Genomic DNA, 15427 nt, shown 5'->3' with positions numbered 1-15427 from the left:
ACTAGATTTGGTCGATCAAATCTATGAATTCCAACTGCCACTTTTTGTATGTGTCACTTCAGATGACATAGTGGTTTGCTTTTCAAATGTGCAAACGTTCTGTGTAAATAATAATTATTTGCCTTAGTCACTATGTTAAAGTCAAGGATTAATTGATCGCATTTGTTTATGTTGGTTATCTTCAACCTGTAGTGCTTTTGGACAGACTTCCAATGTTTGTATGAAAGAATGGCAAGGAAACAAACTTAGTTTCTTTTTACAATACACCTCATAGATACATCAAACAGGTAGGCCTATGCAAATCTACAGTTAGCGCTGCTAGCGCTCACACACACAAATATACTCAGGATCTTGGTTTAGATATGTCATTCAGACATATCTAGTGACAGTTTGCACTCTAATGGTTTACAGTAACTGCATCGTGACAGTTTTAGGTTTTCTCACTTATTATATATTTATCAGTTTAAAGTGACTTACAGTTCTTCACTGTGGGAGAATAACTTATTCTCATGGTTAAACATTAAAGTTGATGTCAGTGTAAGAGAGCTGGGGAAGTATGGATGACTTTTATAAACACAAACGAAAAAATCTGTACTGCACTCTCTTGCTCTGGAAATGGTTGTAAGTGCATGTTGTTGGAGGTCAAAGACTCTCATCATGAACAAATGATCAATGTCTTAATATTCATTCTCCTACTGGGTTGGTAACATGATGATGGTGAAGAAAACACAAGATTAAGCTAATTCTTTTCTATATCCTGCTGGTCTAGTTTTTAGTCACATTAGGATTTTTTTTAATTGTTATTCACATGGATAAACACAATCATTGGTCACTTATTTTGCTGCACCATTTAAATAAATAAAAAACTTATTTGTGTAAGGGTTCTTTTATGTTTTTTGCATCTATTTCGAAGATGAATTGACAAAACTGATCAGATTGGATATTGGATTGGGTTTGAGTCAAATTGTGGAATGTACACTTATTCAGTTCTGAAACTATTGTGATATTTAAATGTTGTCGATGGCTTGATTGAGGATTACAATGCTGAAAACTTCCCTTTGGGTTAAATGTCTAAATATGTTTTGTTTTCTATAAAAACCATAAAGAATGTATCTCTATTTGAATTTATCCCCCGACAAAAGAGTTTGAATGAAGACAAAGTATTTCTTTTTTTACTCATTTAAGATTTAGTCTTCACGTTATTTGTTTGAATTTATGTGTCATGTACTTTTTACTGATATATTTTCTTGTTTATATTGTTATGTCCAAGGTTTTGATATACTGGTACTTTCGATTATGTATGTTGAGTGGAACCTTTTCCAAAACCCCTGAAATGTTTAATTCTTCATGCCCTGTTTCAACATGTAGTCAACTGTGCGACAAAAGTTACTTGTTTGCTGATTGTCATCAAAAATTATTTGATCACCTCCACAAGATAAAGAAATATTAAGAATATAATACAAGTGGAAAATTAACATTGAAATCTTTCACTCTGTCATTTATTTGGATGACATTGACACCCGTTTTTTTCTATCAATGTTCATGATAATTTTGTATCATATTGTATCATACTTGCTAATCATGCGACAAAGCGAATTAACTGTTTGTTGTTGTCATGCTATAATATTTTTGACATTCTACTCTTGATTGGGGTACACAAAACACGCCATATTGTACTTCAAAGCTGGTCTAACATGAAGATGTTCCGTGGGTAGAGAGGTGATGTAACAACATGTTGATTGTGTGTCTATTTTACCTTTGCTTTCAGAGTTTGGGATATACTCTGTTCACTCGCAATTGAAGCAAGCAAGATGAAAATAAATAAGCGTAGGCTAATTATTTTGTTTCACATCACTTTAAATAAGGTTGTTTTGTTTCCTTACGTATTGTAACTCCACAGGCTGATTCAAAGTATATTCTTAGTTTTTTGTTTAACTGTATTCAACACAGGCTAAATCTGAACACCTGCTGGTTACTGGGACAATTACCAATACAATCCGTAGTTTTGACCTACTTTGACCTATTTTACTGTATGAGAGACCCGTCTCCACAAAATATTATTTGCGCTATGTTGAAATGATGGCGTAAAGTATGCCTATCTTTAATGGCCACAGGGGTTCCCATAAAAAAAAATTGGGGTTGTTAAATTGTATATATTCAATTGGTTTTGCTGCTAATTAAAGTCTCTGGCTAAAACCTAGATATGATCCATTAAGTATGGCTATACAAGTTGCTACCAATAATAGAGCTGCTCGAATTTCTGCTATTATGTTGTATTCACGACTGCTTGACATTTTTATTTTTGTAAAATAAAGGTTTCTGTGTCAAAATAACTGGATGTCTTCTCAGTTATTCTCCCACCATCCCACTATGATTTAAACAGGTGTAGTACCCCCAGATACACCCCCACCTGGAAAAGCATCCCCTCTATTGCTAATCTATTGGTTCGCGTTCGTTACTATGCGTTTGAATGACGAGCTTTAAGGATTTTATGTTGAAAAGAACATCAGTTATTTACACAAATAACCGACGTTATTTTTTTTTCTCTTCACAAAATTTTTTAATGTGAGAACGCTGTCTCCCCTATTTTGGTTGCGATGTCAAGACGAAATCCATGACTTTTTGATTCGTGTGGTGTGTGCGCGTGCTCCCGCGAGGGGGTGCTTTTCCAGACGGGGGTGCACCTGGGAGGCTCAATACCGGTAAGCAGGGGCGATTCTAGGATCAGACTTTTAGGGGTGCTCAGCCCCCAATGAGAAGTCCATGAATACAGTGCCTTGCAAAAGTGCTAAACCCCCTTGCTAAATAAATCCCTAATTTCGCTGTATCACAATGAATACATTTATGTATTATTATGCAAAATATTGAATGAATAAAAAAAACAAGGATGTCCCTTTATTCATGAACTACCAGCATCAAATGATAATAAACAATAATAATTTAATTTTTTAATTTTATTATAATTTTTTTTAGGGGTGCTGAGATGGAATTTAGGGGTCCTTGAGCACCCCTAAAAAGGGTTTAAAATCGCCACTGCCGGTAAGGCCAACGTGCAAGCTTGCTCCCTGGCAGTGTGGTGTGATAGAATACGGCACAGGCAGAATCTGGCTGACACGATACTGGGGGCAGTTAGACAAGAAGCGGCGTATCTAAATATAACGCTGCCGAGCCACGTGGGACAATGAGGAGCATCTGGCAGCAACACACTAGTCATCTGGCAGCAACACACTAGTCATCTGGCAGACAACCCAGAAATTTAACCGAAGGCACCATGCAAGTCTTTGGAGTTTCAATACTTTGTATTGCGCCTTTGGTCGTGTACAGTCGGCGTTTTCACAGCCAAAGGGCCAGTAAAACTGCTGAAAGCCTGAACAGTTAGTGAAAGAGCCAGAGGATGGAGAAAGTTCTGTAATAGTCGGAGTTCATGCCGACCAACGGGGCTCAAATTGGCGGTTATTCAGAAGAACTTTGGAAAACAGCTTTCAAGTTTTGTTTCCTCACCTCGTGAAGAAGATTGAGAGTTTGATGTTTTTGAGTCCTTTGACATGCAGAAAACTGGATAATTGAAGAACCATAACCCAACCTTTCTTCCAAATAGCCAACCAGTCTATATCATTTTATTAAATTGTACAGTTTGTACATTTCTCACAATCATAAAGTCAGTACAACATGATTATTTTGATTTACATATGAACATTCAAATATACAGTTAATTCATTCAACATATTCTCATTTTAAAATGTTTTACAAGTTCAGGGTTCAACTGGTGAAGGTTTGTACAAGGCTGTACAATCTGATCGAACACATGGAGCTGAATTTAAGGACGAATATTACATTCAGTTATATCCTAATTAAACGGCAATAAATTAAGTATCAATGACGCGAAAATAAACCCCTTGAATGAACAGTTTAGGTGGACTGTGAAGGACATCAGGCGAGGGAAACTCGTTGTCCAGGTTTGATGACGGGGCGTCCCGGAGCCGTTCCTTCTCCCGTTCCAGCAAAGGCCTCGTAGCTGAAGCAGAAACACATCAGACATCACGGATGGGAAAGAGTCATTTGAATACATTAATAGGCCTCTCTGTTTGTTCTTTGAGGAAGGACAAAGATAACAGAACAAAGTAAGACATTTTCTTCGCCAGATTGTCAAAACGAGGAGTTGTCAGATTTAAGGAAAATTCCTCTTTCTAGTCAAAACAAAGACTATGTAGAAGTCAAACATGAGACGGTAAAAGGCACACACTTCATGGCAAAACTAAAAAGAATGTTCTAAAATTGTCCTACTAGCTGCTAATAAAGAGATTCGGCTTTTACATCTCAATACTTTCATCCATGTAACATGTATGAATAGCCAACGACCAGTTTGGTTGGGTCTGTTTCCATATTTCACATTAGAAAGTTACTTCTAATGATTTCTTCAAGCTTTTGATGAGGAAAACTCTTCAGTGAACGCTATGGATACAATGATGTACTCTAGTGTCTAGTATGGACACATGCCAACTCCAGTACATGATACAGTACACATGCTAACATGGACACTTGCTAACTCCAGTATATGATACGGTACACATGCTAACATGGACACATGCTAACTCCAGTACATGATACGGTACACATGCTAACATGGACACATGCTAACTCCAGTACATGATACGGTACACATGCTAACATGGACACATGCTAACTCCAGTATATGATACGGTACACATGCTAACATGGACACATGCTAACTCCAGTACATGATACGGTACACATGCTAACATGGACACATGCTAACTCCAGTACATGATACGGTACACATGCTAACATGGACACATGCTAACTCCAGTGCTCCAGTGTCTGGTTCAGCGGTGGTACTCACAGGTCAGAGTAGCGCTTCCAGTCAGCCCTGCTGAGGGAGGGTCTGGTGGAGGCCAGGGCAGAGAGGAGGTTGGCCTGACCCAGAACCAGGGGGGGGTGGCAGGAGCCAGCCTGACCCAGGATTGAGCTCTCCTCCTGGACACACAGACAGGAGCACACCCCTGTTAGGACCAGAGCACCCTGGCGTCTGTGTGTGTGCATATGTGTGTGTATGAGTGTGTGTGTCTCTGTCTCAGACTCACTGTGGTTGTCCTGTAGTTGTTCTTGATGCAGCTGACCTCCAGCAGGAGGCGCTGCTGCTGCTCTGGGCTGCACTCTCCGTACCCGCTCTGCAGGGAGGGCATGCAGGCCGGGGGGGGCCCCGCTGCCACGCCCGCACCAAGCCCCCCCGGGAGCTCATGGGTCATGGAGCTGGGGTCAGACACACCCTGGGAGGGGGAGAAGAAGGGAAAGGCGTGTTTGGATGTTTGTATTTGCATAAGTGTGTGTGTGTGTGTGTGTGTGTGTGTATGCATACGTGTGTGTGTACGTGTGTTTGTGTGTGTTTTCTCACCAGGCCGGGAGGTGATGGGTTACCCAGCTCAGACTCGAAGGAGCTGCCAAAGTACAGCCTCCAGATGTTCCTGCTGGTGTCCGGGAGCAGCTCTCTGGCGTCCTGGGCCTCCAGGGGGGCCTCCAGGGGGGCCTCCAGGCCGGTCGGAGCCCCCGCACGGCTCCCCCTCCCAGGCAGACTGATCAGAGCCGCTGCTGTGGTTCAGGAAGATCATGGAGGACAGGCTGCCGTCGCTGTCCGAGCCTGAACCAAGCTCCTGGAGACACACACACACACTGCAGTCAGTCAACGAACATGGTTAGTCAAGTCTGAATCTTTGCAGTGCGGCTCCAGATCTGTTCCTGGACTCAGAACTACCCCACTCAAATCCTCGGTGATGGATAAAAGCATTGCTATAAATGTAAATAATAAAATAAAAGCCCCTGTTGAATGTATATGGTGCGAGGCTGAGCAGCACCCCCTGGTGTGAGCAGACCCACGTGCACGGAGGGGGCGGGGCCTGCTAGGTGGGCGGGGCTGTGCAGAGCGTCCAGCAGGCCGTTGTAGAGCAGGGCCTTGAGGTCGGCTCCAGAGAACAGCTCAGTAGCCGAGGCCAGGAGGTCCAGGTCCACGTCAGCCGCCAGAGGCACGCAGGAGGAGAGAGCCTGCAGGATCTCAACACGCGCGGGCTGGAGGGAGGGGAGGGAGGGGGGTCACAAGCTGTGTCACAGAGGGCTTCACATATGCCTATAGAAGTGCATCTAGACCAGCCTAACCCCTCCAGGAGGGGGGAGAGGGGGTACCTGGTCCGGAGGGGGGCAGTACAGGGACTGGTCCAGTCTGCCAGGCCGGAGCAGAGCTGGGTCAATCAGGTCTGGACGACTGCTGGCCGCCAGAACATACACACCTGGATGGATACACACCCACACACACACACACACACACACACACAGCAACGCACAGAAAAAAAACATGATCAAAATAAGAATCCCTTTCCCTCAACACATCCACCCCCCAAACCCACCCCTCCTCCCCCTCCTCCTCCCCCTCCTCCCCCTCCCTCCTCACCCCCCTCCCTCCCCCCCCTCCCCCCTCCAGCCCCTCCTCCCCCTCCCTCCTCACCCCCCTCCCTCCCCCCCCTCCCCCCTCCAGCCCCTCCTCCCCCTCCCTCCTCACCCCCCTCCCTCCTCACCCTCCCTCCTCCCCCCTCCAGCCTTTCCCCCTCCGGCCCCTCCTCCCCCTCCCTCCTCCCCCCTCCAGCCCTTCCCCCTCCAGCCCCTCCTCCCCCTCCCTCCTCACCCCCCTCCCTCCTCCTCCTCACCCCTCACCCCTCCCTCCTCCCTCCTCCCCCCTCCTCACCCTCCCTCCTCACCCTCCTCCCCCCTCCTCCTCCCTCCTCCCCCCTCCTCACCCTCCAGCCCCTCCTCCCCCCTCCTCACCCTCCAGCCCCTCCTCACCCCTCCCTCCCCCCTCCTCCCTCCTCCCCCCTCCTCACCCTCCAGCCCCTCCTCACCCCTCCCTCCCCCCTCCTCCCTCCTCACCCTCCTCCCCCCTCCTCACCCTCCAGCCCCTCCTCACCCTCCAGCCCCTCCTCCCCCCTCCTCACCCTCCAGCCCCTCCTCACCCTCCAGCCCCTCCTCACCCCTCCCTCCAGCCCCTCCTCACCCTCCAGCCCCTCCTCACCCTCCAGCCCCTCCTCACCCTCCAGCCCCTCCACCCCATCCAGCCCCTCCTCACCCTCCAGCCCCTCCTCCCTCCTCCAGCCCCTCCTCCCTCCTCCAGCCCCTCCTCCCTCCTCCAGCCCCTCCTCACCCTCCAGCCCCTCCTCACCCTCCAGCCCCTCCTCACCCTCCAGCCCCTCCTCACCCTCCAGCCCCTCCACCCCATCCAGCCCCTCCTCACCCTCCAGCCCCTCCTCCCTCCTCCAGCCCCTCCTCACCCTCCAGCCCCTCCTCACCCTCCAGCCCCTCCTCACCCTCCAGCCCCTCCTCACCCTCCAGCCCCTCCACCCCATCCAGCCCCTCCTCACCCTCCAGCCCCTCCTCACCCTCCAGCCCCTCCTCCCTCCTCCAGCCCCTCCTCCCTCCTCCAGCCCCTCCTCACCCTCCAGCCCCTCCTCACCCTCCAGCCCCTCCACCCCATCCAGCTGGGTAAGCAGCTGGTTGACCACTCGGTCTGTCACCCCCGTGCTGTCGTGACCCCTCCGGGGCGCCAGCGAATCAAACTCGTCGAAGAACAGCAGGCAAGGTCTGGCAGCCTGGGCCCTGGGGAGACAACCACCAATCAGATCCACACCTCACGTGACATGACGCAGTGGAGCTCGAGGCTATTGGACGGTGGCGCTCACCTCTGGAAGACGTCTCGGACGGCCTGCTCGCTGGCGCCGATGTACTTACTCAGCAGCTCAGGGCCCTGCGTCACACACACACACAGAGACACACACAGTCACACACACGGTCAGAGTCACACACACCCACAGTCACACACAAAAACAGTAACATACACACACACACACACACCCACAGTCTCACACACAGTCACACACCTTGATGCAGATGAAGTTCATGCCGCTGTCCCTGGCCAGAGCCCCGGCCAGCAGGGTCTTGCCGGTACCGGGAGCTCCGTACAGCAGCACGCCGGAGCGCAGGCGGACCGGCAGCCTGGAGAACAGGAGGGGGAACTGAGGAGGGAGAACCACAACACTGTTAGAACCCCAACACTGTTAGAACCACTGTGATGACCCCTGACCTCTACTAGAGCGTCTCTCAGGGTCCTGGATGAGCCAAGCAGGTGATGAACACACTACCTTGGCAGGCAGGAGAACGGTGTCCATCAGGAGTTGTCGCACGTCCTGCAGCCCGCCCACCTTCTCTAGCCCCGCCCCGCTGGGTGGCTGTAGCCCCGCCCCCCACAGAGAGGGGGGAGTGAAGTCCCTCAGAGCCACTAGGAAGTCTCTCCACGATAAACTGATCCCTGATAGGTCGGAATAGTAACGAATATGCATGAATACCAATGCTGGTTTTCTGGAATATAATTAATGGATAGACATGTGAGTGTGTGCTACCCTGGGAGGAACAGCGCCCCTGGTGGACAGCGTTAGCGTGGACGGCCCTCTCCAGCAGCAGGGACAGGTCTCGGGCCAGGTAACCCTCCGTCTCCTTGGCGATGGCTGCCAGGGGGACGGAGGTGAGGGTGTCTGACTGGGGAGACTTCCTCTGGATCAGACAGCCAAGAATCTCTGCTCTCTGGGCCTGCAGGGGCAACACACACAGGAAACACACAGGGTCTGTGTGTGTACTGACCTGGTCAGGTGCCGGGATGTCTGTGTGTACTGACCCAGTCGGGGGTGGGTGTGTGTGTGTGTGTGTGTGTACTGACCTGGTCAGGTGCTGGGATGTCTGTGTGTACTGACCCAGTCGGGGGTGGGTGTGTGTGTGTGTGTGTACTGACCTGGTCAGGTGCTGGGATGTGTGTGTGTCCCTGGAGGAGGTGTGACCCCTGCACCTCTCTGAGAGCAGGGTGAAGACTGTGTTCACTCTGACTGGTGACCATCACACACACCAGGCTAGACCTGACCACCATGTCATCTACCAGGTCCCTTACACCTGGCACACACACACACACACCAACTTATGACAAATATCTAACATATTTAACACAATAATCTATATCAATCTCTAATATATAACACAGACAGACAGAGTAGGAGGAAGGTTACTCTGGGCAATGTGCTGGTGTAGAAGGGCCTCTGGACCGTGGTCCTGTTCTGGTGAGGTCGCCGCCCCCGTCACATGATCCAGGTCGTCCAGCAGGACCACTGTCGGCTGTCTCCACACCGCCTGCTCAAAAACCTCCTCCAACACCTGCCGCACGCTGTCTGCCCGCTTGCCTGAGGAACACACTGGGTCTGATACAGCTTTCTGCTGGGAGGGTGTCTGTGAGAGTGATTAAGAGTGTATGTGTGCATGAGTGAGTGATTGAGAGAGACAAAGAGAGAGAGAGAGAGAGAGACAGACACAGAGAGACAGAGAGAGAAAGACAGAGAGAGAGACAGAGATAGAGAGAGACAGAGAGAGACAGAGATAGAGAAAGACAGAGAGAGAGACAGAGAGAGAGAGAGACAGAGAGAGAGACAGAGAGAGAGACAGAGAGAGAGACAGAGATAGAGAGAGACCCACCTTTCAGTTTCCTACACTCCACCACCTCTACATGTGCGTCCAGATCCTCAGCAGCTTTCCTGCAGACAGCCCTGGCCAGAGAGGACTTCCCACTTCCCTGTGAGGACACACGCTAACACTGATGCTAGCCCTCACACACGCTAACACTGATGCTAGCCCTTACACATGCTAACACTGATGCTAGCCCTCACACATGCTAACACTGATGTTAGCCCTCACACACGCTAACACTGATGCTAGCCCTCACACATGCTAACACTGATGTTAGCCCTCACACACGCCAACACTGATGCTAGCCCTCACACATGCTAACACTGATGCTAACCCTCACACACGCTAACACTGATGCTAGCCCTCACACATGCTAACACTGATGTTAGCCCTCACACACGCTAACACTGATGCTAGCCCTCACACATGCTAACACTGATGTTAGCCCTCACACACGCTAACACTGATGCTAGCCCTTACACAGCACACACACGCCAACACTGATGCTAGCCCTCACACACGCTAACACTGATGCTAGCCCTCACACACGCTAACACTGATGTTAGCCCTCACACACGCTAACACTGATGCTAGCCCTCACACATGCTAACACTGATGTTAGCCCTCACACACGCTAACACTGATGTTAGCCCTCACACACGCTAACACTGATGTTAGCCCTCACACACGCTAACACTGATGCTAGCCCTCACACATGCTAACACTGATGCTAGCCCTCACACATGCTAACACTGATGCTAGCCCTCACACAGCACACACACGCTAACACTGATGCTAGCCCTTACACAGCACACACACGCCAACACTGATGCTAGCCCTCACACAGCACACACACGCTAACACTGATGCTAGCCCTCACACAGCACACACATGCTAACACTGATGCTAGCCCTCACACAGCACACACATGCTAACAGCCTAGCTACCCTGTAACTGGTTGATTGAAAGGTTGACATCATCAGGTTGGAGGTTTACATACCTTGGCCCCGGTGATGAGCAGAGCTCCGCCCCTGAGGCCACGCCCCCCGGAGACCAGTTCCCGTGACAACGGGCTACCCAGAAGGCTGTGCGAGACGAACTCCAGTGCCGCTCGGCTCTGCTCCTCCACCCCGCTGAGCGAGAGAGAAAGATAGGGGGGGAGAGAGAGAGAGGAACCGTCACGAAGAGAACGATCTAACCCTCACAGTCCCTTCTCAACGTTCTTCAATACAGGACAGACTGCAAGTCTCCAACCCTGCTCCTGGAGAGATATCTGCCCGTAGGGTTTCACTCCAACACGAATCTAGCACACCTCATTCTAATAATCAGTTGGTTGACAAGGTAACTAGTGTTGAATCAGGTCAAATAAGTGTGGTTGGAGCTAAAACCTAAAGGCAGGCAGCTCTCCAGGAACAGGGGTATGGGTTCTGCATTGCAGAACCCATACCCCTGCATGTCTTCCCCCCTCCTGCATGTCTTCCCCCCTCTCACTCTCTCTCCCACTACTTTCATGTCTCTCTCCAACTGTCCTATCAATAAATAAAGCCAAAAAAAAGCCCCCAAAATATCTCAAAATAATAATTCAGGAGAGAGGCCTACCCCAAAACATCCAGGGAGGGAAGATCTGGATAGGGCGTCTCGGCAACGGCTTTTACCGTTGGCATTGTTACCGGCTCCCTGATCACCTGTGGAGGAGAAGGCACGAATGATCTGTTGGTATACGAATGTTCTGGAACCATGGATGGTGTTTACATCCTGTCTGAGACGTGGACTTCCTGTGTTGGTTAGTATTTGTGTTGTGACGACGCCAGAGCTAGGGAGAAGAGAAGCCTTCAGATGTTGACAGACACTGTCAATTAATACAAATTTGAAATGTAATGTGGATGAGATAGAGGCCTTGTGTGTTAGTGTATGTGTGTAGATGTGTGTAGTGTGCGTGTGTGTGTGTGTGTATGGAGGAGAGCCCAGTTTCGGTACCTGTATGTCTTCTCTCCGCATGAGGGACGAGGCCAGGAGAAACAGCTGGTCCAGAGGCTCCCTCTCCGCCTCGGGCTTCACCACGGCCAGGACAAACTCCTGCTTCCCTGACAACAGCACAAGGTGTTTGGCACACATGGAAACGTTAACAGAGATGGTCCATAGTCGAGTTGTGGATCCTCTGTACTAGCAGGCTGGGTGTGCTTGTTTCAGCCTGTGATGGTAGGATGGCTGGGTGGGTTAGGGTTGGGGTCGGTGGACGTTTTGGTGTTCTACCCCAAACTTAGGCTCAAAGGTATAACATGAGTCTGCAAACAAAAGTCGTAGGTCCAAATCCCCCTCAACCAATGGAATGATGAATAATTTATATTTTCTTCTTCTTCTTACCTTCTGTTCCATGCAGCAGGACCAGACTGGAGCGTGCGGTGAGGCAGGCCAGGGGCTGATGGCTCCGCGTGTGAAGCCACCCCAGGAAGGCCATCTGCACCTCCTCCTCACCCTCAGCTCCCGGCTGGGGAGACACCCACAATCAGACATACTGTACCTTTAATGTCTACTGTACCTTTAATGTCTACCTGTACCGTTAATGTCTTACTGTACCTTTAAGGTGCTACTGTACACTTAAGGTTTTACTGTACAGTTAAGGTGTTAATGCAAATGTTTGTATTTACTGTATTTCTGGGGGCATTTGAACATATCTCTTGATATTTCTACTACTATTGTTGCACTAACCCAATCACCAAAGCACATTCCTTCCATACATAACACGTAATAAACCGTGGTGGGGTGGGGTGGGGGGGGTTTACCAGGGGAGCTCACCAGGGATTTGAGAGGCTGCAGGCTGATGCTGAAGGCCACCTGAGGGCAGGTCTGAACGGGCCTTATCCTCAGGGTGGAGTGCAGCTGGATGTTCATCCTGCAGGCCAGCGCCTCTGGGACCTGAGGAACGCAGCGGTCACATGGTCCACAGGAAACAGGAAACGTTTATCACAATAGTATCTAGCATTGAAGAGTGTTTTGCTGTTAAACCCATCCCTCAATTTGTTGTCAACTTAATACGTTGGGCTATGACTGTAAATATGACTGTAACTGTTCTAGCATGTTCTCACCCCAGAACTGTTCTAGCGTGTTCTCACCCCAGAACTGTTCTAGCGTGTTCTCACCCCAGAACTGTTCTAGCATGTTCTCACCCCAGAACTGTTCTAGCGTGTTCTCACCCCAGAACTGTTCTAGCGTGTTCTCACCCCATAACTGTTCTAGCATGTTCTCACCCCAGAACTGTTCTAGCATGTTCTCACCCCAGAACTGTTCTAGCGTGTTCTCACCCAGGCGAGACCACAGTGAAGCTCTCCTCCTCTGGAGGTGATCTGCTTGCTCCTGAGGGTCTCCACATGGTGACACACCACCTTCACCACGCTCACCTGCTCCCTCTCCACCTTCTCTTTCTCTCCATCCACTGCTCCGCCTGAGGTCTGGACACCACCTCCACCACCTCCCCCTCCACTCCTCCTCTTCTCCATGGCCTGCTTGGTGCTCTCCCTCACCTCCTTGGGGGAGAGCACCCTGGACAGGAGGCCGTACGTCACGGCTGGCTGTCCTCCCCCCTCCACCCCCCTCCTGTCTCTGCCCCAGGGCAGCAGATGAACAGCATCGTGGCTAACGCTAGCTTGGCAGGAGGGCCCAGGCGGCGACCTGCACACCCTGTAGACAGAGTCCCCAAGGAGGGCAGGGATGGCGGGTACAGGGGGGACCTCCCTCGCGGGGCGGTAGGCCCCCGTCAGCATGTACCGCAGGAAGCTCCTCAGGTCGGCTATGCCCCCCCACTGCTGGGCCTGTGGAGCCAGGCTGGGTTGCTCCGTGGCTGGGTCGGTCTCTGGAGCGCTGCGCCCCAGACTGGAGCTGGGGGATGGGGGAAGGTCATAGGTCGGCTGCCTGTGGAGGGACTGGTTCTGGTTGGCTGGGGAAGAACTGGACCCGTTCTGATTGGGTGAGTCAGAACTGGACTGGCTCTGATTGGCTGAGGAAGAGGTGAAGGGGTGGCTGGGGAGATGTGCACTTCCTGTGCGGAGCTTGGGAGAGACGACCAGTTCAGTGAACTGCTCCAGGCGACCGTACGGGACAGTAGGAGAGAGAGATCCTGCACAGGACACAAGATGGCAGTTACCCAAGTGAAAAATATTATACTTAAAGCATACTTAAGTACAAACACACATACTGTATGTATATATTAAAGTTGTCTGTAAGTATGTAAATATACAAAACAGTACATTTAAATACACTTCCAACTGTGTACAAAAAGAAAACTATTATGTTTAAGGCTCTCATTTAATACATTTAAATTCGATTTAAGTATACTCTTTTTCCTCTTGGGGTAGCGTGCCCTTTCGCTCACCACAAAACATTCTTTAAATGTACGATTAAACATGTTTAAATAACTCGGGAAAAGTTGAGGAAACTTGAGGGAAAGTACCGACCTATCCTGATGTAGACGAGGGTGCGCTGGTCCACCCAGACAGGGAACACTGAGCCCTGACTCACCACCCTGATCTGGTCCAGCAGTTGCTGCTCCAGCGCCGCGCTGTGGAGCTCCTGACGACCACAACAGAGTTCATTACCTGGCTGCAAACACGTGCCAGGTTGGAGGGTGGAGACAGTCTGACTGAGAGGTTACGTTTTAAAGTGAAATGAACTGGGACGTGAGGGCAGAAGCCTGTCTGGATGAGCAAGGTAACAGTGAGAGGACCAGGTTAACTTTGCTGGTTTATAAACCCCCATCCCACACCAGGTTAACCTCGCAAGATAGCTGGATTCGTAAGATCACAACCACGCGAAAACCATCTGTGAAGTCGTGTTCAAAAACCGGTCAGCTACTCACCAGGATCTCCCAGTCATCGGCCGACAGCGGTTCCACAAACACCTGCTGTACCGACAACACCTGCTGACACGGCCGCAGAAATCCCTTAACACAACAACGGTAGAACACTTGTTTAGATCAAAAGCGTTTGTATAAAAATCCGATTTCACACCATCTACTAAGACCATATAAACACAACGTCCAAAATAGTCGGATGCATCTTACATGCTCTCCGTCTCTGAGTCCAAGCCTCTCCCCCAACTGTCTGTTCAGTTCTACTTTATGGTCATCCAGGGTTGAGGAACTTCTGCCGCGCGTCCAGCTGAGAAACACAGGCACGCCATGGTCCCAAGAGAGCTCCACTGCCTGGTTCTACGAAAAACATTTAGAACGTTTAGCAGACCATTTTATCCAAAGCGACGTAACTTTGAACCTAGGACCTCTTGAACTGCAGTCAATTGCGCTAGCCTATTAGAACTATACCCATCCCCCAAATGAAGCTGTTGACGATGTTTACAGTCTGAAAGGTCCCTACTTTAAGATAACTTTCACCAACTTAACATATTGTTCTAATGAAACAGTCAGATAGTCGGACAGATATCATAAGCTAGCAAGCTAGTTAGTTAACTCGATGGTTACCTCATGCAGAGAAAGCTGCGCAGACAAGTTGTTGGGCAGGTGAAGAAAGCAGTTTTTGGAGTTGTTAAAAAACACCGTGACAGGTTGAATGCCATAACTACCTAGCATAGCTGCTAATGTGTGCAATTTTGAACAAATGCACTAATATCAGCTATCAGGGGCATGAAGGTAGCTAGATAACACTTGCACCCCCTTCAAATCGCTCATTGCTGTGACAGAAAGACATTAGTAGCTGATTTGCAGAAAGCTTTGCGCTGTGCGCTAGGAACAACCAAAGAACAACGGAGAATCTATTACTTTTGCCTAAGTACATCCGCCTTGCTTGTTGATCTTAAGGCAACCTTCAAAGTAAGAGTCGGAACATACAGTGTACAATTTTCCTTCCGACTTGGTGCT

General features: G+C 49.6%; 1 protein-coding gene across 1 annotated transcript; it reads right to left on the bottom strand.

Moving 5' to 3' along the window:
- Positions 1–3412: 3412 nt before the first annotated feature.
- pex1 (peroxisomal biogenesis factor 1) lies at positions 3413–15318 on the bottom strand. The gene is given in 25 exon segments (XM_062486700.1): positions 3413–4015; positions 4862–4995; positions 5103–5288; positions 5414–5563; positions 5565–5669; positions 5893–6081; positions 6196–6299; positions 7514–7656; positions 7740–7804; positions 7938–8072; positions 8199–8365; positions 8457–8643; positions 8843–8997; positions 9111–9281; positions 9571–9667; positions 10562–10694; positions 11161–11246; positions 11539–11645; positions 11926–12049; positions 12358–12477; positions 12864–13675; positions 14013–14127; positions 14414–14497; positions 14618–14764; positions 15032–15318. Coding segments are annotated over 25 exon segments (3909 nt in total). The 5' UTR covers positions 15140–15318; the 3' UTR covers positions 3413–3930.
- Positions 15319–15427: the final 109 nt, after the last annotated feature.

This window comes from Osmerus eperlanus, chromosome 20 (genome assembly GCF_963692335.1).
Source record: "Osmerus eperlanus chromosome 20, fOsmEpe2.1, whole genome shotgun sequence".
Lineage (NCBI taxonomy): Eukaryota > Metazoa > Chordata > Actinopteri > Osmeriformes > Osmeridae > Osmerus > Osmerus eperlanus.
The sequence above is the reverse complement of the archived record's forward strand: the minus strand, read 5'-3'. Positions and strand labels throughout refer to the sequence as shown.